General features: G+C 41.6%; 1 protein-coding gene across 8 annotated transcripts in view; it reads right to left on the bottom strand.

Moving 5' to 3' along the window:
• Window positions 1–21,285, bottom strand: part of LOC128510467 (utrophin-like) — a 210,171-nt gene that overhangs the window by 137,428 nt on the left and 51,458 nt on the right. For 6 of the 8 annotated variants that reach the window (XM_053482764.1, XM_053482771.1, XM_053482770.1 and 3 more), the window contains 27 exons: window positions 17,500–17,601; window positions 17,300–17,407; window positions 17,033–17,212; window positions 16,673–16,836; window positions 16,428–16,533; window positions 16,219–16,306; window positions 15,258–15,508; window positions 14,695–14,875; window positions 13,384–13,511; window positions 12,209–12,349; window positions 11,903–12,016; window positions 10,249–10,404; window positions 9,984–10,154; window positions 9,565–9,744; window positions 9,183–9,317; window positions 7,328–7,477; window positions 7,033–7,194; window positions 6,815–6,946; window positions 4,579–4,752; window positions 4,227–4,382; window positions 3,937–4,107; window positions 3,673–3,852; window positions 1,956–2,084; window positions 1,670–1,840; window positions 1,446–1,577; window positions 1,036–1,161; window positions 654–887 (listed from right to left, as the gene is read on the bottom strand). In XM_053482764.1, the coding sequence (XP_053338739.1) occupies window positions 654–887; window positions 1,036–1,161; window positions 1,446–1,577; window positions 1,670–1,840; window positions 1,956–2,084; window positions 3,673–3,852; window positions 3,937–4,107; window positions 4,227–4,382; window positions 4,579–4,752; window positions 6,815–6,946; window positions 7,033–7,194; window positions 7,328–7,477; window positions 9,183–9,317; window positions 9,565–9,744; window positions 9,984–10,154; window positions 10,249–10,404; window positions 11,903–12,016; window positions 12,209–12,349; window positions 13,384–13,511; window positions 14,695–14,875; window positions 15,258–15,508; window positions 16,219–16,306; window positions 16,428–16,533; window positions 16,673–16,836; window positions 17,033–17,212; window positions 17,300–17,407; window positions 17,500–17,601 (4,122 nt within the window). The remainder of the gene's footprint in view (window positions 1–653; window positions 888–1,035; window positions 1,162–1,445; window positions 1,578–1,669; window positions 1,841–1,955; window positions 2,085–3,672; window positions 3,853–3,936; window positions 4,108–4,226; window positions 4,383–4,578; window positions 4,753–6,814; window positions 6,947–7,032; window positions 7,195–7,327; window positions 7,478–9,182; window positions 9,318–9,564; window positions 9,745–9,983; window positions 10,155–10,248; window positions 10,405–11,902; window positions 12,017–12,208; window positions 12,350–13,383; window positions 13,512–14,694; window positions 14,876–15,257; window positions 15,509–16,218; window positions 16,307–16,427; window positions 16,534–16,672; window positions 16,837–17,032; window positions 17,213–17,299; window positions 17,408–17,499; window positions 17,602–21,285) is intronic. The other 2 variants (XM_053482765.1, XM_053482767.1) reach the window with 1 other exon arrangement.

Genomic DNA, 21,285 nt, shown 5'->3' with positions numbered 1-21,285 from the left:
AAGAATGCATATAACAGCATTAATTTCGTTTATTTGTTTGTTTGTTTTTTTATGTCGTTCAGTTCAAATTCAAATAGATGGTGAATTTTAATACGATAGTTATTTAGTTATTTGTAATTTTTTCTTCCTAAGAATAAACCTAGAAGTAACATTATAATAATAAGTAAAAAAATAAATACATAACACTCGTTTATTTGGCACGCGATAATTGCAACCGGTTGTCATGTTTCATTTTAAGAGTAATGTTGTTTAATAATGTTGTTTTTTTTTTTTTTGTTTGTTTTTTTTTTACTGGATCACAATTTCTTAAATTTGGATGTTTGAAAAAAATAAATAAATAAACGAGATTATTTTCGCAAACTGCTGCTTTAAAATGTGGATTTCTATACACGTTGATCATCAGGGTTTGGCGAACATGCTTAGGGATTACTTAAAGTTGTGCCCTGTCGATCCAGAAGGTGATCAAGGTTACATACTGCCGCTTTAAACCTACAACCAATCCACACAATGATAACATAATAAAATTCTAAATAGTCAAAAGGTCCTAAACAAACAAAACGCCTGACGCAGAACACATAACAGAAATCAGGATCCGTTAATCATAAACACATAAATAATCATCAATAATAAGTTGGTGGTTGAAGGTTGGTTACCCTGAGCGTGTCCTCCTGGCTGGAGAAATCCTCAAACAGGCCGCCGCTGAGCTCTGACGAGTTGAGGAGGAGCTCGTTGTCGGCCATGGCCAGCAGAACCTTGTTGACGTCCAGGAGGAAGGAGGACGGCGAGAGAGACACGCGCTGCTCTTCCTGACAGGCGTGGGGGGTCGAGGAGGGGGCGGAGTCTCGACAAACCTCTCCGACTCGCCGGGTCCGGATGATGTGGAGCTCCTGAGACAGAGGACGGGGGGAAAAGAGTGAGGTCTGGACTACACCACGCTCAGACCGCAGTCATGTCAGGGCTGATTCTGTCTGTCTAAGGTTAAGGTGTATCATTTCTTCCCTGTGTGTGTGTATGTGTGTGTGTGTGTGTGTATACCCTGTAGCGAGTGTGTAGAAGCTGCAGTTTTAGGCGTAGCTCATCTCTCTTGTCATTTGAAGCAGATTGAATCAGCTCTTCTCCTTTCCTTAAGACCTCCTCAACACGAGCTTTCTCTTCATCCAGCTAACACACACACACACACACACACATCTCAGTGATGATGTGGATTCACCTTATAAACATCCACAGTGTATAACCATCATGTATTTGTACAGTACAGTTATAATTTAATCAGTAATAATATGCAATACTGCAGTTATTACATCATAAAACCCGGGAGCCAATCCCCTTCTTGTATGCAAATTTATGCAAAATTCAGACTGATTTGCTGAGCCATGGAGTGTTCCCTAATTGACCTATTCGTCAAAAGTGTCTCTTGTTACAAGGTGAGGTTAAACTGCATGTACCTTGTCCTCATCAGGCGTGTGCGCGGACTCCTGCTGCTCCAGTGCGCCAAGCGTCGCCTGTAACTCCGTCTCGAACTCCTTCAGCTCAGACGAGGACGTTGGAGCACCCGACTCCCTCACCGCCTCCTCTCCCTGCAAACAGCGTACGAGAACAGGCGCTGAACTGGAGCGCACCGGAGCCTGGATTGAAAACAACCTCGACCGGATCTCGCGAGACCACCTACCTGAGCGGTTCTGATGTGCTGCGCCACCTTGTGGAAGTTGCGGTTCAGGTCTTCCAGTTTGGGCTCCACCACGTCCCTGCACGCCGGCCCTCTGCCGGTCATCAGGACCACGGCCTGGTCACGGGCGCCGTCCACCCTCGCGCTCATCGCCTCCAGTTCATTCAGCACAGCCTGCGGATGGACAGACAAATTTAGACACGAAAAAAATACACTTTCAGCGATGTTACGTCTCAGAGGAGTGTCTAGCGTGTGTGTGTGTGTGTGTGTGTGTGTGTGTGTGTGTCACCTTCACCACTCTCTCCCTCTCGGCCGGGGGAAGTTTCTCCGTCTCGTCCAGACGGATCTCGGTCTGATAGAGCCAGGTGCTGATGTGAGCCAGGTTCTCGTCAAACATCTCCACCTCTCGCTGATGATTCTGCAAAACACACACACACACACTTCAATCTAAAACTTTGCCAACAGATTGTCTGTTCTTTTTTTTTTCCTTATATAAACCTCATATTCAGGTACCCGTGCTACATTGTTACCATGACAACGAGGCCCTTGGAGACAACATAGCAACAATCGCACAATGATATACAAAAAAGGCGATAATCCATTAGTCGTCAATAGTGAAAATCCAATCCAACTAAACTCAGCAAAAAAAAGAAACGTCCCTTTTTCAGGACTGTGTATTTCAACAATAATGTTGTAACAATGCAAATAACTTTGCAGATCTTTATTGTAAAGGGTTTAAACAATGTTTTCCATGCATGTTCAAATAACCATAATCAATTAATTAACATGCACCTGTGGAATGGTCGTTAAGACCTTAACAGCTTACAGAAAGTAGGCATTTAAGGTCACAGTTCTAAAAACGCATTAATTTTTTTATATTGTATACTAAGAATATGTTTTGAAGTATAACAAATAAACTAAAATAAAATTTTTAAGTTAGAGGTGCCAATGTAGCTAACAATAGCAAACAATAAAACACAGAAATTACCACCATTATAATTCCACAAGGCAGCTGAATTATTAATGAGAGCTGAAAATCCCTATTATTATTAGTCTTTTAAATTATATTATTATTATTATTATTATTATAACAACATTAGCTCAAAACTTCACGTGGATGGTACGGATGGAGAGGCCGAATCCCCTCCTTCCTCAGGAATGATGGAGCACTTGTATTACTTAATTCTGAAGGGATTAAACCATGTGGGTTTTCCAAAGAATATCTGTTCTTCCAGGCAACCTTTTCTATAAAAAAATGTCCAGGAAAGATTTTTCACTTGGACAAAGCTCAATTGTTATAAAACACAAGACGCATCACATTTAACAGTTCAATGATAAAAATTAACCCGTGCAAATCCAACCTCAGAACTCATTCATCAAAAGGAATCAGAACTCAGAATCAGAGTGGAGACGCCGTGGAGACGCCGTGGAGACGCCGTTATCAGGTTAAACTGCATGAAAAAGCAGATCGAGATCTTTCAAAATGTCAAAAATGGAAAACGTGAATCGCTTTGAAGTTACGGCAATTTGTTCAGGACTCGACACAAAAATAGATTTTTTTTTCCAATTGACATAAATAAGGTTCTCACTCTAACTTCACCCCCTTAAAAAAATCAACCCAAAAAAGACAGCAGTTTGGATCAGAACTTAACACCTCAACATAACATCACACGTCTTCTCTCGCACAAGAAACACAACATTTTTGGCCCAATTTGTCCCAAACTTCACGGTTACTTGATAATAAGATAATGATGTTTTGTTTTTTTAGCCAATGAAAGAGACGACAGCCCCGCCTCCTTGCTTCCTATCGGCCGCGCTGTTGAAACAAAATGCATCTGTAACGTCCTGCGTTTTGTCTGTCAGGCGAATGTTTGTTTATTGTTTGTTCCGCCGTTGCCATTGCTACGGAGTGGGTGGGGTTTGGCACGTGATCAAAGAACGGGGAAAACGTTATCAAACAGATACAATCTTCAGTTCACATACACACACCACACACACACACACACCAGTACAGCGCTGAGCCAGTCCTCCGTAAGCGTCCGCACTTGTTGCCATCCCTCATTCAGGACGAACAGCTGGTCCTCAAGCTGAGCCTCGCTGCCATCGACTATGGCCTGCAGGGCGGCGCTGTTTTCAGTCACCTTCCCCAGATCTGCCTTCTTACAGTCACTCTCCTTAAGCAGACCCTGCACAACACACACACACAAGTAAAACACACTGACGACCATAGGACGACACCTACAGAATCCCTCACATACACACACACTCACGTTGGCCCAGGCAATCTCGGCATCGATGTCAGCCGGCATGTCTCCCGTGTTGATCTTCTTCTCCAGCTGTGTGTGTGTGGTTGTGATCCAGTCCTGCAGGGCGGCGCTGTCCTTTTGCAGTCTCTGTGACAGAGACAGAGCTTTCTCCAGCTCCTGTTTCCCTTCCGTCACCTACCACACACACACACACACACACACACAGCATTAATACTGAGTTCAGTCATCAGTACATCAGCTTTCTAATCTTCATGGAGCAAAGTGTGTGTGTGTGTGTGTGTGTGTGTGTGTACCTGTGCTCCCAGATCGTTGTAGAGTAACTTTAGCGCAGTGAGCTGTTCGTCCATGCTCTTGGGATTCTCAGTCTGTTGTTTCTGGACAATCTGTCGGCCCGTTTTTATCACTGTCTCCACCTCCAGCTTCACCTCACTCAGCATCTTGTACAGCTTCTACACACACACACACACACACACACACACACACACACACATATACATCATGAAAAAATGAAAATGTAAATCAGTGACCGGAAATGGAGACATTTCCGGTCTGACTGATTTGGTCTGACATAGACTGATTTGATGTGTGTGTGTGTGTGTGTGTGTGTGTGTGTGTGTGTGTGTGTGTGTGTGTGAAGACGCTCACCATGCAGCCGGCGAGGTGTGTTTGAATCTGCTCCGGCTGTGTATCCGTGAGGTCGAGGACGTGAAGCTCTGCGCGGGCGTTCTCTAAGATTCTCTTGCAGTCCAGCATGCGCTGCTCGAAGTTGGCCGGTTTCTGGAAAAGCTGGAATTTCGTGTTGATCTCCCGGAATTTCCTCTGCACACACACACACACAGTAATTCATTATGAATTCTTTAAGGAACCCTGCTTCAACAGGATTCTGTTCATTCATTCATTCCATCTTTAGGCCTGGAGCCTGCCCCAGGAGACTTTAAGGGCAGATCCTGTACGCAGCGCCAATCCATCACAGGGCACTCATACACTACAGGAAGTTCGGGAACGCCAATTATGCAGGTCTTTGGACTTTGGAAGGAAATCGGAGTATCTGAAGGAAACCCACCAAGCCAAACCCACCCACCAAAAGAAAAACAAACCGATTGGTTGGAACAAAGAGATTGACTTTCCAGAACTCTTGTGCACCACATGAGCGGGGTGGCTCGGTGGTTAACGTGTTGTACTGCTGATCAGGAGGTTTGAGCCCTGATGCCACCAGGCTGCCACTGCTGGACCTTTCAATGAGGTCCTTGAACCCCAAGTGCTCTGCGTCAAGCTTTTTTCCTCTTCATACACACATACACGACCTTTCCAAAAGTATTCGCTGAACTTATATGAATAACAGCTAATTCCTAATCTATAGGGTTTAAGATGATGTTGGACCCCGCCCCCTTTGCACCTATAACAGTGGTAAAGCGCTCGCCCTATCGTCTGGAGATCGCCGGTCCGATTCCCGGGTGATGCTGTAGCCTCTCGCAGCCGGAGGTCTAGAGGGAGCTGATTGGCCGAGCTTTCTCAGAGGGGCGGAATGAGGGGTACTTCGTGCTCCCACATTAATCACGGCTTTACAGCCAATCAGGGGCGTCTGTGAGCTCACGGAAGCGGAAGGAGTTAAAGGAGGAGGAGTCCTCCGAGTGTGTTACTCCGCCCCCAACGGTATGTGAGTGAGCAGTTCGAAAAGATGCGGTCGGCTGGCGTCCCGTGGTTCAAAAGGAAACACGTGATAGTCTTCGGCCCTCCCGACTGAGTGGTAGTAGTAGCCTTAATGTGGAGCGCCCCCTAGTGACAGGGAGGAATTGGATAACACTAAAATTAGGGAAAAAATTGTGGGACAAAAAAAAAATATTTATAGAGGAATATTTAGTAGCGAGGAAATATCACGGTAGAAATAGACCGGACCAACAAAATACATTTTACCCCGTTGGGATGCGCACGTACAAACCAGGCATGGCAAGGCGGAAACAATATTAAACAGTCCTGACATTTGAAATAAATTGTTTTTAAATAAAAAACAGTGGGTCGCGCAGGTTTGTGATTCGAGCGGCGCTGCTCAAGTTGGTCCACGCTGCGCGATCCACCGGGCTGCGCGAATAAACCAGATCATTTCTGCGCTATCCAGATAGTCGCGCTGCGCTGTCCACTGGGCCACGCAGATATTTGGATCAATCAGGCGCCACGGTTTCGTCCCACTTTTGATGTTTTTGGCTTCACATACACTTCGACAATGGAAGAAGACGGTGCAGCAGCAGTGAGTTTGCTTACATGTGACAAAACCAACAATGAGGAGATTGTAAAGAAAAAATGTGCATCGTCTGTGTTGTGGAATTGGTTTGGGTATAAGAAAAGTGATACGAATGAGATGAAGGTGATTTGCAAGTGCACTGTTTTAACAAGTGGTGGAAACACGTCAAACCTTTTCTATCATCTGAAATCCAAGCATTCAAACGAATATGGCAAACGTAAAAAATGCGGTTTAAATAAAATGACGTTATGTAAAACAGTTTCTTTGTGTTTAAATTTATATTTATGCATTTTCAGATGCTTTATTGCTATATTGTGATATATATCGTTATCGAGGTAGAAAATTGCTTCTACCGTGATAGGGGGAGTGAACACTTTTGGCAATATAGTGTATCTATGAATTCTGTTTACTTAGCAATTATGGAAGGAGTCTCCAGTTCCGGTGCTTTGTAACAACTTTCAACAGCTTGAAGCACAATTGGAACAAATCGACTCTAAAACTAATCGGCTTATATTAAGGTTCACGTGAGGAATCTTTTATCCCGAGTGAAAGGTCACGTTCTGGAAGTGACCCAGTGCACAAATAAATAATAAACAAAATCCAGTCTTTGACTGCTAAAGTGCTACCGCTAACATCCCTGACCTGCAGATGATCCAGCATGGTCCCCCCTCGCGAGGTTTTCCCGTCAGAGGCAGGAGCGGGAGCGTTCCCCACGTTCCTCCTGCGCAGGTCCTCCAGAGACGCCTCGAGAGCCGTGATGTCAGCCTGGATCCCCTGGGAGACAATAAAAACACAGGTGAGATCTAAAATGAAGTGGATAGCGTGTGAGAGAGAGTGTGTGTGTGTGTGTGTGTTTGTACCTGAGCTTCCTGTGGTATCTGAAAGGCGTCTATGCGGTCGGTGAGGTAGGACGTGAGCGTCTGATCGAGCTGAGTGAGCAAGTCCTGAAGTGTGTTTAACGCCGTCTCGTTCTCCTTCAGCGTACCCAAGTGCTGCTCCAGAGCCGTCTGACGCTCCAGCACCTGCACACACACACACACACACACACACAATAACACAATATGATGAGCAACGTTTGATAAAAGTGGTTTATGTCATTAAACATATTAGAAATTGTTCAGTAAACTAAACACACACACATACACACACACACACCTGCTGGTTGAGGTCGTCATAGCGAGAGTTAAAGTTGTCCAGTTTCTCAGTGATGAGGTCGTCCAGAATCCCACCATCAATCAAAGTCTGGCTCAGCTCCCGGATCTGAGTCCTGTTATCACCCGGGTGACGAAGAACTGACTCCAGAGACTGAGAGACAAACAGTGAGAGACAGAGACACAGAGAGTGTGAGAGCGAAAGAGACAGAGACACAGAGAGTGTGAGAGCGAGAGAGAGACAGACAGAGAATGTGAGAGAAAGAAAGACAGACAGAGAGAGACAGAGACACAGAGTGTGAGAAAGACAGACACAGAGAGTGTGAGAGAGACAGACAGAGAGAGACAGAGACACAGAGAGTGTGAGAGAGACAGACAGAGAGAGACAGAGACACAGAGAGTGTGAGAGAGACAGACAGAGAGAGACAGAGACACAGAGAGTGTGAGAGCGAGAGAGAGAGAGAGTAAGATAGGGAGATAGATAAAGAAACAGAGTGAGAGAGACACAGAGAGGGACAAAGAGAGAGACAAAGAGAGTCAGAGAGAAAGAAAAAGAGACAGAGAGAGAGACAAAGACAAAGAGAGAGACAAAGAGACAGAGAAACAGAGAGAGACAGAGAAAGAGAGAAAGAGACACAGTCAGAGAGCGAAAGAGAGAGAGAGAAAGACAAAGACAGAGAAAGAAAGACAGACAGAGATTAAGACAAAAAGAGAAAGAGATAAAGAGAGAAAGTCAGAGAGAGACAGAGACACAGAGATTGTGAGAGCGAGAAAGAGACAGACAGAGAGAATGTGAGAGAGAGAAAGACAGACAGAGAGAGACAGAGACAGAGAGTGTGGGAGAGAGAGACAGACAGAGAGAGAGACAGAGACACAGAGTGTGAGAGCGAGAGAGAGAGAGAGAGAGAAAGATAGGGAGATAGATAAAGAAACAGAGTGAGAGAGACTCAGAGAGGGACAAAGAGACAAAGAGAGAGACAAAGAGAGCCAGAGAGAAAAAAAAGAGACAGAGAGAGAGAGACAAAGTCAAAGAGAGAGACAAAGACAAAGAGACAGAAACAGAGAGAGACAGAGAAAGAGAGAAAGAGACACAGTCAGAGAGCGAAAGAGAGAGAGAAAAACAAAGACAGAAAAAGAGAGACAGACAGAGATTAAGACAAAGAGAGAAAGAGATTAAGAGACAGAGAGTCAGAGACACAGAGAGTGTGAGAGCGAGAGAGAGACAGACAGAGGGAGTGTGAGAGAAAGAAAGACAGACAGAGAGAGACAGAGACACAGAGTGTGAGAAAGACAGACACAGAGTGTGAGAGAGACAGACAGAGAGAGACAGAGACACAGAGAGTGTGAGAGCGAGAGAGAGAGAGAGTAAGATAGGGAGATAGATAAAGAAACAGAGTGAGAGAGACAAAGACAAAGAGAGAAACAAAGACAAAGACACCGAGACGGAGAGAGAGCAAGATACAGAGATGAATAAAGAGACAGAGAGAGAATAAGAGAGAGCGAGAGAGACAGAGAAAGAGATGAAGAGACAGTCAGAGAGCGAAAGAGAGAGAGAAAGACAAAGAGACAGAGAAAGAGAGAAAGAGATAAAGAGACAGAGAGTCAGAGAGAGACAAAGAGAGAAAGACAGAGAGAGAAACAAAGACAAAGACACAGAGAGACGGAAAGAGAGCAAGATACAGAGATGAATAAAGAGACAGAGAGAAAATAAGAGAGAGCGCGAGAGAGAGATGGAGACAGTGGTAAAGATGAAGAGAGACAAAGAATGAGGAAGTGTGTGTGTGTGTGTGAGAGAGAGGGATGAACAACACTCCCAGTGGTGTAGTGTTACAGTGGGAGCGGTGCTGAGGTCAGCGTACCTCCAGAGCCTGACTGGTGGAGTCGGAGTTCTCCGGGAGCGTCTCAGTGTCCTGCAGCGTCTCCTCTAAAGAGCTCAACCAGCCCGACTCCAGGTCCAGATACTGCAGCAGCTCCATCCAGCACGACCACACCTCCTAGACCACAGAGAGAGTGTGTGTGTGTGTGTGTGTTATAAATCTCTTATTACACTATACACACCTTCTAGACCACAGCACAGTGTGTGTGTGTGTGTTATAAATGTCTTATTACACTATACACATCTCCTACATCAAAGTGTTTTAAACCTAAACTCTGTATAAATTATTAAACTACACCATTGACATATTTTTTGTGTGTGTGTGTGTGTGTGTGTGTGTGTGTGTGTGTGTGTGTGTGTGTTACCTCCAGCGTGTGGCACTTGCTCTTAAAGCGGTCACACAGTTTGTTGTAGTTCTGCAGCACCTCGGCTAACTCTCTGTTCAGATCCTGACCACCAGGGGGCGCTTTACTCGTCAACACCTTAATGCTGTCCTTCAGAATCTTCACCCGTACTTCTTTCTGTAGCACGTCCTCTTTGGCTCTCTTAAACACACACACACACACACACACACACACACACATAAAGCACAAATACAGTGTGCGATGCTACAAAAACTTTAAAAAAAAAATGAATGTACATCGACGCTTTGTTTATTTTTAAAACATGTTAGTAACATGAACTTCGATCGCCACACAGACGGTCAAAGTCCCCGCGTGTCCCGTGTCCACGCGCTCGCACCGGTCCCTGTCCTGATGTTAAATTGTGTTAGAACGCTGCGCACCTTCATCTCCTGCAGCGCCTCCTCCAGCTCCTCAGGACTCTTGTACTCGAAGTCCCTCATGAGGAACTCCTCGTCCACCTGAGACATCCACTCTCGCATCTCCACCAAGTCCTTCCTCAGGTTCAACACTTTCTCCTGACTCTCGGCCACGCGCTCCTGACGCTGCTGTAACTGCACAACACACACACACACACACACATTAGCTTGCACACAAAGACGCTACTTAAATGTGATGTGTAGGACTCCCGCGTCTCTCCTTCCTCACCTGTTTGCTCAGAGCATCCCACTGTCTCTGTTTCTCGTCAAGCTCCTTCTGCCCCCATGTGGCCAGGCCCGGTACTGCGCTCTGCTGCACGGCTGTTACGTTCACGGCCATCTGTTTGAGAGTCGCCTCCACCGACTCCATCTCTCCCACATACTCCTGATCAACAGGACAGAAGAACAAGTTTAAACGATGCAAAATGGAAATAAAATGCCGTTCAGGAGCGAGAAGTCACATGACCAGAAATTACACCGAGGTAAAAGATTTACTTTAATCAACTTCACGGAATCCATGAAACATATTTTTAGTAATAATATTTACTGATTACTTGATTATTACTTAATATCTTATAAGTCCAAGTTAATAACCTTTTTCTTAAACTTTTGTTTTAAGATATTTTAATTTTTTTTTTTTTACTTTTGTTGTTTTACAACACATAGTTCTTTGATGTTATTTTCTACTTTTAACACATTATTTTGAATTCTCTCATTCTTTGAAGATGTGTTATTACAAGTTCTTGTTCTTTTAAGTTAGGTTTAACGTTTTTTTTATCTTAAGTTTTTTTTGTTGGTATTTTTGTAAAACTTGTCTTTGTTCTGTGATATTTTGTTATTTTTGTGTTACTTGGTTCTTTCAGGAGATTTTGGGTTATCTTTTTGTTTTTTTTTAAGGATGTGGTTACTTCGAGTTATCTTGTTATTTATGATTTGCATTTTTATCTTTTTTAAAGATACACTATCTCATCATTTAATAATTCTTAAATCTCTTCTTTTAATAATTATTTTATTTTGAGTCACCTCTTTTTAAAGTTGTTGTTTAATTGAATTTCATTGTTAATACATCATTAAATTTTAAGTCATGTCAATACGATAATTAATTTTGAGTCATCTGATTTTTTTCAGAATTCTTTTATTTTGATTTAACTCATCCCCTTATGTTATTTTGTTTTGCTGACACATTCTTATTATTTCATAATATTTACGTTAAATTGTTCTTTCAGGATGTTATTTTGAATAATCTTGTGCCTTTAACTTACATTATTTTCATAAGTTTGAAATATTAAAATTTGACATCTCATCCTTTTATGATAATAATTTGAATCACCTCATTTTTGTTTCTTATAAAGATTGTTTTACCTTGGCTTCTTATCTTCTTATTCTCAATTGTCTATTTTTAAAAGATTTGTTGAACTGTATTGTTATTTTAAGATACTTGGAGTTCTCTTTCTTTTAAGAAATTTTTATTCTGCGATTGTGTTCTTTTAATTATTTAAAAAACATTATTATAAATTATCTCATTGTTTTAGGACTTATTCTGTCTATATCTTGTCTCTCTTTTACGCAATTTTTTGTTATTTTATTCTTAAAATATTTGGATATCTCACTTAAAAAATGTAAGTTATTACTCTATCTTGTTATTTATGTTGTTACCCAAATAACTATAATAAGTTGCCTCATAAAAAAAATTATGCATAAGATTTCATATAATATTTATTATTTTGAGTCAAGACATTCTTTTATTAAACGTTATTGCGAGTTAGGCGGTTGGCTTGTTGATTTATCATCTCATTATTTTAACATGCATCACCATTTTATCTTCTTAATTTAAGACAAACACAAACTTAAAAGTATTAATTCTGAAGAGTTTGACCTCTGACCTTGCACTGGTTAATCTCTTCCTGTAGTTTGTCGGCGTGGTCAGGGGAGCCGGAGTCGTCCGACAGCAGCTCCTGTACGGCGTCCAGCCATCGGCTCACCTCCTCACTCCGAACCTGCGCGCAAAAAATACACTGCCGTAACAAAACCTCCGAAACTTAAAGATCATTAAAATGTTTTATTTATTTAAAAAAGATACTATGATAAAAAAGAAGAGACTTTCACACCGAGAGCTTGTGATTATGGGCTAGACAAAACCTTGACTTAGACAAGACAAACAAATAGATGAAATATAAGAAAAGACCAACCTGTGCCTCCTTCATGCTACCCAGAATGCACCGCAGCATGCCGAGCTGATCCGCGGCTTTGACGGAAAGCTGAGTCCAACGCTGGAGCTCCTGCGGTTCTGATCCAGCCTGCTGCTGCTGCTCGATCTCTGCACACAGAGCCTGCAGAGCGCGAACGAATAAAGCAATAAGACGTCAAATATAAACAACGCTATGTTTTAAAAAAGTTTTACTACCCACAATGCAATGCTTCAACTAATTCAATGCTTCAATGCTTCAACTCTTCAATCAGCTCCTGAAAGCTACTTGACTCTTATTAAATAAAAGCTCAAAATACAGTTTATATAACAAATTTCCTCATTTAGCTGTGAAAAAATGTTAACAGCGCCACCTGCAGTCCTGGAGCATCATTACACCAGGTGGTTTTGCTAAAAGCTGAGCGTGACAAAAAAGGAAAAAGCAGAGTCGTCCTGTTTGCCTCGTCGCTAGTTACACATCGGAACGCAGCCACAAGATTAACGCTATAAAGCGTTTAGGACGTTTAGCGCCTCTGGAGTGCTCTTTTAGATTACGTGCAAAGAAATTCCCAAATTATACAGAATAATTTAATTAAGGGCTCTGATCTGACACTCGTCAGCGTCAACGCCTGCCTTTGCAGAACGCTTAATATTATAATTAGCGTTATTTAAATATGATCTTAAATTCTTGAAGCTGATTGGTCAGAACATGATGATTATTACTATATTAATTATGAGTATACACATTGTCTATTCAGATCTGTTCGTATTGAATTAGCCCGTACCCATTTTAATGGGCTAATTGTTTTGATATAAAAGTGTGTATAACTTGTGTGTTTATGGTTATTAGTTTTTCTATACGGAAACATTTATTAAACAATTATGGAAGGATTTTAGATCTTTTTTATTAATTATATTTATTATTATTAATAAAAAAAATTATTAATAATTATATTTATTATTCATAATTAATAATTATATATAAACAAAAAACTTAAACAAAAAAAATGGAAAAAATATATATAGATATTTTTTCCCATTTATTTATAATTTTTTTCTTTTAGCGAGTGTTTACATCAGAACAGATGGCAGTAAAAGACTTGTTTCAGACTTTTCAGGGAGATAAAGTATAAATTACGTTCGTTACTATATAATTTACAATAAATTACAAATTCAGACCTGAGCTTTGTCCACAGCCTTCTCGGTGGACGGGACGTCTACAACATCAGCAGCGAGAGACGACAGTCTGGCCTCGAATTTGTCCTGAACTTCAGAGCTTTTCTCGATCTGCTGCTGTCTGTTCAGAGCTGAGACAGAAAAAAAAGGAAGAAGAAGAAGAAGACATTAAAGCAAAAGCAAGAAAAAAACGAGACAGTGTGTCAGAAAACAAATGAAAACAAATGAGTGCTGGTGCAGTGACGCGTTTTGGCCGAGAGGGGAAGTCAGTATTAGCGTTTGTGTGTGTGTGTGTGTGTGTGTGTGTGTGTGTGTGTGTGTGTGTGTGTACCAGATACTGTAACAACAAAACACTTCAAGTAACTACATTTAATTGTAGGTAACAGTTTAAATTAACAGCAGGATTAACAGTTCATAGCATTACTGTTTAATCTTATGAACTTTTATCTTAAAAAGTTCTAATAAAAGGTTCATATAAATATTAATCATTTCCCTTAACACTTATTTTAACTTATTTATCGAAACTACAGAAACAAACTTGATGTGTTACGGCATCCAGGTGAACAGTTCACTAAATGATCTAACACACACACACACACACACACACAAACACACTCATCGATCGTATCTAACATCCTGACAAACTTTCCAATGATCACGTTCCTGTCGTGTGGCTCCGCCCCCGGTACGGCAGAACGCAGAGACCAGGCCTGCATCGTATAATCTGACGTGACACGTTCTCACGCAGTCTTGTTGAAATAAAGAAAACGAAAATATTAAATGCCTGGAGATGCGTCCCAAAGCTAGTTTTAAAAAAAAAGCCTTTGGTTAGATGTTTGACCTCCGTCTCAATTTCCCCTTCACGCTCTTGTCCGCCTTCTTTCTTTCTTTCTTTTACTCACTTTCCACTCGTTTGTTTCACTAATGCGGCTACGTAAATCGGCCGTGAAACATTAAAAAGGCCGTGTCAACATCAAATTTTTGCCGTGTCAACAGTCTGGAGTTGATTCTTAAGTCACTTTATAAATCGCTCTAATGATTCCTCGCTCCTTTTTTATTCTGCTTGGCGACTTGGTTACTCAGGAGTCGAGACTTCCGAACGTTGTTAAAAAGTCGTGCCAGTGTGTTGTACGCAAAGAATCGGAAACAAAACCGGGAATCGTTCTTCCGTTTGTACTTATATGACTGCGCCTTAACAAATAATGCAAATAATAAAAAATGTTGGAATTCATGCATCCTCCCCCTCCCCCTCCTCCTCCTCATAATCATCATCATCATCATCATCATAATAATGTTGCGTTTATAAAAGTTTACCAGCGCTAATCTCCTGCTCGCGGGCTGCGAGCTGCCGAAGTGTCGAGTCGTATCGGGTCGACAGGCCGCTCACGCTGCTCTGGACGTCTGGAGGGACGCCGGGTTCTGCGGCCAGAGTCGCTGCCTGGACACGGAGCTCCTGAAGCTGAGCGCTCAGACCGCGGAGTCCTGCCAGCTGAGCCTGGAGCACGTGCACACACACACACACACACATACAGAGAAATTGAGATCACTGTACTGTAATCACTGCAATCTCATGACAGACTGATGCCAGATGACTCATTATTCTGTAATAAGAAAAAGAAAAACCTCTCTGAACACCATCCAGATATTTGTGTTCCCCATTACAGCTAATGCCAGGGTTTGAACAGGGCGCAGGGTAACTGGCGCGGCACCAGCGCTTCGGGGAAACTTCACAAATAACCTCGTGTACACGGCTATTATTACTAATTACACCAGGAGTCTAATACTATTCACTCCCCCTTCACAGTCAGTGTGAATTATAGTAATAAACCTGACTTCTGATCACAGGCCCGGCGCTGCCCTCGGGTCATCGCGCTTACCTGGCAGTCGTCTCGAAGCGAGCGCAGAGCCAGGAGCTGAGCGTCCGCGTCATGTCCCGCGGTGCGGTCGTGCCAGGCCTCGGCGTCCAGCAGAGCTTTGTCCAGAAGCTTCAGATCGGAGGACAAGGACGCGGCCTGCTCCGAAACCCGAGCTCTGTCTCGCACGTCCTGAAGGAGCTGCTGACAGGAAGTGAACTCAGACTGCACGGAGACGAGCGCGGAGCGGACCGGGGACGAGGACAACCCTTCTGCTGGGAGAGAGAAAGACAGAGAGGCAGAGAGATGTTTACCATATATTAAAAATAAGGTGCACAAAAAGAAAGAAAGAAAGAAGGAAAGAAATGACATAATGAGAGAGACATTTTGAAATACAGACAGAGGGCCTGACAAAAAAAAGAAAGAAAGAAAAAAAGAAAGAAAGAAAGAAAGAAAGGAGATAATGAGAGAGACAATTAGAAAGATAAACACTGACAAAAAGAAGAAAGAAAGAAAGGAAAAAGGAAAGAAAGAAAGAAAGAAAGAAAGTACATAATGAGAGAGAGAGACATTTTGAAAGACAGACAGCGAGCCTGACAAAAAAAGAAAAAAGAAAGAAAAAAAGACATAACGCAAGAAAGAAAAACACACTAACAGACAAAAATACAAAACAAACAAAAGAAAGACAGAACAACAAAAATAAAGATAATCATTGAAAGAAAGAAAGAAAAAAAAGACCAACATAAAGACGAAAAAATGAAAAAGACACAAACAAGGCACCTAAATAAAAAACATATATAATAAAATTAATAAATAAAAATAAAAAAGAAACAATAAAAGAAATGTCCATCATCATTCTACTTCCTTTTGCTCATTCAGACACCAGAAATGTGACAGAAGGAACCAAAAATGATGAAAAGTCTCTCCACACGCAGGAACGAAGAAGAGACTCGTAAAACTTTTTAAATTACCCAGAATTCATTACCTTTCTCGATCTGCTCGGTCAGCTTCTCTCCTCTCGCAGTCACATCTTTCACTCGCCGCTCTTTCCCTATAAGCTCCGCCTCCAGGTCCTGGAAACACGCAAAGGGAACAGGTTACTCACTCTGAGCCAATCAGGAGCCTCGCTCTCTCTCTGAGCCAATCAGGAGCCTCGCTCTCTCTCTGAGCCAATCAGGAGCTTAGCTTTATCACCTGGAGTGTTTTCCTGAGCTGGTGTGGATCTGTAGAGGACAGAGACTGTGCCGAGGTCTTCCATCTCACCAAGCAGGATAAAAGGTCAGGAATCTCACCGTCCACACTACACACACACACACACACAATTACATTAACAATAAAACAAACTTTGGAACACACCCATCAATGATGTCACCAAAGAACACTGAGTATGAGAATGTGTGTGTGTGTGTGTGTGTGCATGTGTGTGAGAGTGTTCATACAGTTTCCTGAGCTCCGTGTCCGTATCCAGGTGGCGTCTCTTGGGCGGCGCAGGTGGCAGGAGCTCTTGGTCAGCGATCGAGCGTTGTGTCCGGCCGTCCACCGTCTCCATGACAACCCTGTCCTGCACCTGCGGCGTCCCTGCAGCACCGACTGCCATGGTTACCTTGGAGACAAGACAACCATGTAGACGAGTGTGTTAAACACAATGAGAAGAGAAAACATCCTGAAAAATCCTTACAACACCCTCTGTGTGTGTGTGTGTGTGTGCGCGCGCACATGCTTTCTTATAGGTTTTCATGCTTTTTGCATTCTACCTCTACATTCATGCGTGTGTGTATGCGTGTGTGTATGTGTGTTACCTGATTGGAGCAGTCCTCCAGTCTCTGCACCAGGTTGTCCCAGCGCTGCGTCAGCTCCTCCGTGTCCGCCTCGATGCACCGACCAGCCTCGGGGCTTTTCAGCAACTGTGCCACGTCCTGCCCCGCCTCGGACAGAGTTCCCAGCGCCCGGCGCTTCTGCGCCATGTCCTCTTTCAGGCTCTGCCACAGAGGAGGTCAAAGGTCGATTGTAACAAATTTAGTCTCGCCGTCTTGCGCTTTCTGAGTAACACTAGCTAGACTACTTACCGCTAATCTACGAACGTTAGTGTTGATCTCGCTCGGGTCTTTGAAGTCGCTCGTCTGCACTTCGCTCAGAGCGTTTTCCTTCTCTGCCAGCCACGCCCTGAACAGGTTCTAAAAATATATAAATAAAATTTAAAAAATCGTAAAGTATTAGGAAAAGGCATCAATAAAAAATAAAGAAATCATAATTTAATGTTTTTAACCTGATCGTCCAGAAGCTGCTGCCACACAAGTAGCATCTCCTCTAGTTTGTTCCAGCGCTCCTCGGTCCAGCGACACACTGCAGCCCAACGCTCGCCCAGCGACTGCACAGAACAATACGTAGTCACGAATCACAATGTAAAACAAACATGACTGAATATACACAAGTAAATTTCACTGTGTACTACTGGCGTAAAGAACATTTTTCAGTAACTACCAGAGCACGCTCTAGTCTCAAATTATTACACAAATTTGTGCGAACAATTATCGTACGAGCTACTATTTACTAGTAGCCATTTCTGTAAGTAGCTATAGGTACACTATACGTACAGAAGTATTTGACTAAACCTGCAATGATGTCATATCTGAATATATATATATACAATGGAACCTCGGATTGTAAACATATTTTGTTCGGAAGTGTGCTTGTAATCCAAACACTCGTATATCAAAGCAAATTCCTGTCATAATAAATAATGGAAACTCAGATAATCTGTTCCACAACCTAAAAATATTTCTATAAAAATAATGATTACAAAAAATTAAACAAACTAACCTGCACTTTAGGTTTGAAAAAGATCCGGACAGAGCAGTGTTTCCATATTAAAACAATGTTATAATAAACAATACACACGCACAGATGTTGACTATACGAGTGACGCACAGACACTGGGACTGAGCATAGGAAAAAATTACCCATAATCCCGAAGCATGAGAAGAGAAGAAACCATTGGCTCAGAAGTGATCTCTTGACGTTCGGCAGACAAATCCCATGCATATCACTTGTATGTCAAGACCTTGCTCGTTTATTAAGTTAAAACTCATTTAAAATGTTTTGCTCGTCTTGCAAAACACTCGCAGAACGAGTTACTCTCAATCCAAGCATTTATAAAGTCAGGGACTGGTGTTGGACGAGAACGCCTGGCTCGCAATCTCTAATTTCAGTTCATTCCAAAGGAGCTCAATGGGGCTGAGGTCAGGGCTCTGTGTTAGGGACGGTCGGGTTCTTGCACACCGCTGCCACAAAGTTGAAAGTACAGCATTGTCAAAGATGTCTTGGTATGGTATGCTGAAGCATTAAGATTTCTCTTCACTGGGCATAAGGGGCCTGATTGATTAAAACACCTAAATTCAATAATCAACAAATTTGGTCAAATACTTTTGTGCCTATATTGCAGCTACTTCCTAGATTTTTTTTAACATACAAAAACAGAGTGCAAGCTTTTTCAGGAAATTATCAAAAAAATAAAAAATAAAATAGCTTTGGTCTATTTACGTGGCTGGCGTTGAAGCCAGATCTTTGCTCCTATACAAAACGATTCAAAACCTTCTGACGGATCAGAATAAAGTGTCGCGTATGAAACGTACTGTATGAATCTGACATGGTTTGTTTCTCCTCAACAGTTCCTCATCATACAAGCACTTTAAAGTTTCACTCTGCGTTAAAAGGCCAGCTGTCGCGCAGCTCCGAGATCACGACGACTTCACTCTCACTCTCAGCTCGGGGATGGAGAACATCCTTCGAGCGCGGTTAAGTAGGCAGGCGCTTTTTTTTCTCCACCTGTCAGCTCTTAAGGCCGTAATCCTTTGTGAGCTTCGGCAGACAAACACGGGCATTAAGGTTCAAAGAGCGCCGTGTTTCATTACAGGCCACAGAGCAAATGACAGCACTGGCAGCGCTATAAAACACTCGGCGCGCTTTGTCGTTACAAACGAGGTTGGAGAAAAAGAGAGAGTAGAAAGCGCCTCGTCGCAGCGACTCCTGGACTCTTTAAATCATTGTGCGTGTAATGTTTAATTAAGTAACTATTCACAAAAACAGGCAAGGAGAAAAGGAAAAAAGACAAAACACTTGGCGGTGTTCTGTTAGAGGACAAACAGCTTTCACACCAAAACTATTTGCTAACGACACTTTTTAATAAACAATGCACCTTTTAACCATTTTAATATTGCAAAATATCTGAGACAAGATCCTGTTGCTTAACTTTTAACTAGTTTCTTCCTCTCTCTCTCTCTCTCTCTCTCTCTTTCTTATATCAAAATGTAAAGTTACATAGAGCTTCATGTTAATATTAAATGCGGATTGTCTATCTACAAGCTCCTGAAAATCAGCTGTTGCTATAGAAACTATAATGTAGTAGATTAATAGAGTATAAACCTGGGATTTGTCTTGTAAGAAGGAAAAACATTAGAGCTGCTGTTATACAAATGATGGGGAATTCAGTATGTCCACAGCACTGTGCTCTGAAGTCGGGTTAGATAATAATAACACAATGACACATGTGGCTACGGCTGAGACGAATCCTCTAGTAACTCTTCTGCCTTGAAGTTCCTTTTAATTAATTTTTAAAAGCTTGCGTTATGTTTTTGTGCAATTATTAGTTTGGCCTGACACAGCGCGCTTCCGGATGCAAGCCGCCAGTAAACACAGACGAAGATAAAGCGCTTACGTCATCCAAAAAAGCGGAAGGAGACGCAAACAGTTAGCTGTGTATTGATTAGAGGGAGCGCTCTGTTGCGGGCTGCAAAATGGAAAGGAGCTTAGTTCTAAAAGTTAAGTTGCACAACATAGTGTTTTTGTATAATTATTTATTTTAATGTGTGTGTTATGCACTAAATTACCCCCCTGGCCACGGATTGACCCCCCCCTACATAATCTCTATCAAATATATTAGGACACCACAATCAAAGATTTATATTATTATTATCAAATATATTATATTATTATTATCAAATATATTATCACTATTCTAATTAACCCTAGGCACGTGACAAATTTGTTTGACACGTGACACATTAATTTTGCAGGGGTTTTTCATGTAATACAAAAATGGTTACACGAAATAAATGTTGTTTATAATAAAAAAATTACACGAAACAAATTTGATTATAAAATAAGCAATAAAAAAATATACATGTTGTTTATGAAAAAATAAATCATTTATTCTGGGTTTTTTTTAATACAAAATGTTTTTTTTTTTTATATTGCTTATTATATAATCAAATTAATTTGGTGCAATTTGTAAATCATAAACTAATGAACTTATGCTTTAATATAATGTTTGATAGAGAATATGTGTGTGTGTGTGTGTGTGTGTGTGTGTGTGTGTGTGTGGTTGGGGGGAATCCGTAGCAGGGAGGCATTTCAGCACATAACAGTGTGCCTTAGTTTTTTTTTTTTTTTTTATACTTAAATTAAAGTAAAAAATACCTTTTTTAGTTTTTGCATCTGAGAAAAGGCTTTAAATAAGAACGTATGACACTGTAATGCACTTAATTCATCTCAGTCAACTTTAAGCTCTTCCTTATATTGTGAATAATGACAATGTTTATTTTTATAAAAATGCTGCATGCATTTAAAAAATAAAAGTAGATTTTTCTAAAAAGAAAACCAATTAATCTTTGTTTCTCTTATATATTTTACATTGATGTTTAATTAAGTGAAAGTACATTTTATCCGATTAATCGATTACATTTTTGGTAGAGTACTCGATTACTAAAATATTCGATAGCTACAGCCCTACATGTGGCATGTGAAGCATTTTCGGCTTAAGAACTAAAACTCGGCTAAGTCACGCGTTTGTCCGGGAGCCGTTTAAAACTTGTTTGCCTCCAGATGAAGCGGGTTAATTTTTGTGGATTATTTTGTTTTTCTTTGCATTTTGTGCAATATCTTGGGACGTCATAGATGCAGTTTGTCTCTTAAAGCAGCCGGTGCCAAGAGTAATCATAAAGTAAGGTTAAGTGAGATTGAATGTCTATTTATTACTACATATTTTACTTTATTT

This window comes from Clarias gariepinus, chromosome 22 (assembly GCF_024256425.1).
Source record: "Clarias gariepinus isolate MV-2021 ecotype Netherlands chromosome 22, CGAR_prim_01v2, whole genome shotgun sequence".
NCBI classification, from domain to species: domain Eukaryota; kingdom Metazoa; phylum Chordata; class Actinopteri; order Siluriformes; family Clariidae; genus Clarias; species Clarias gariepinus.
This window is presented reverse-complemented; position numbering and strand designations above follow the sequence as displayed.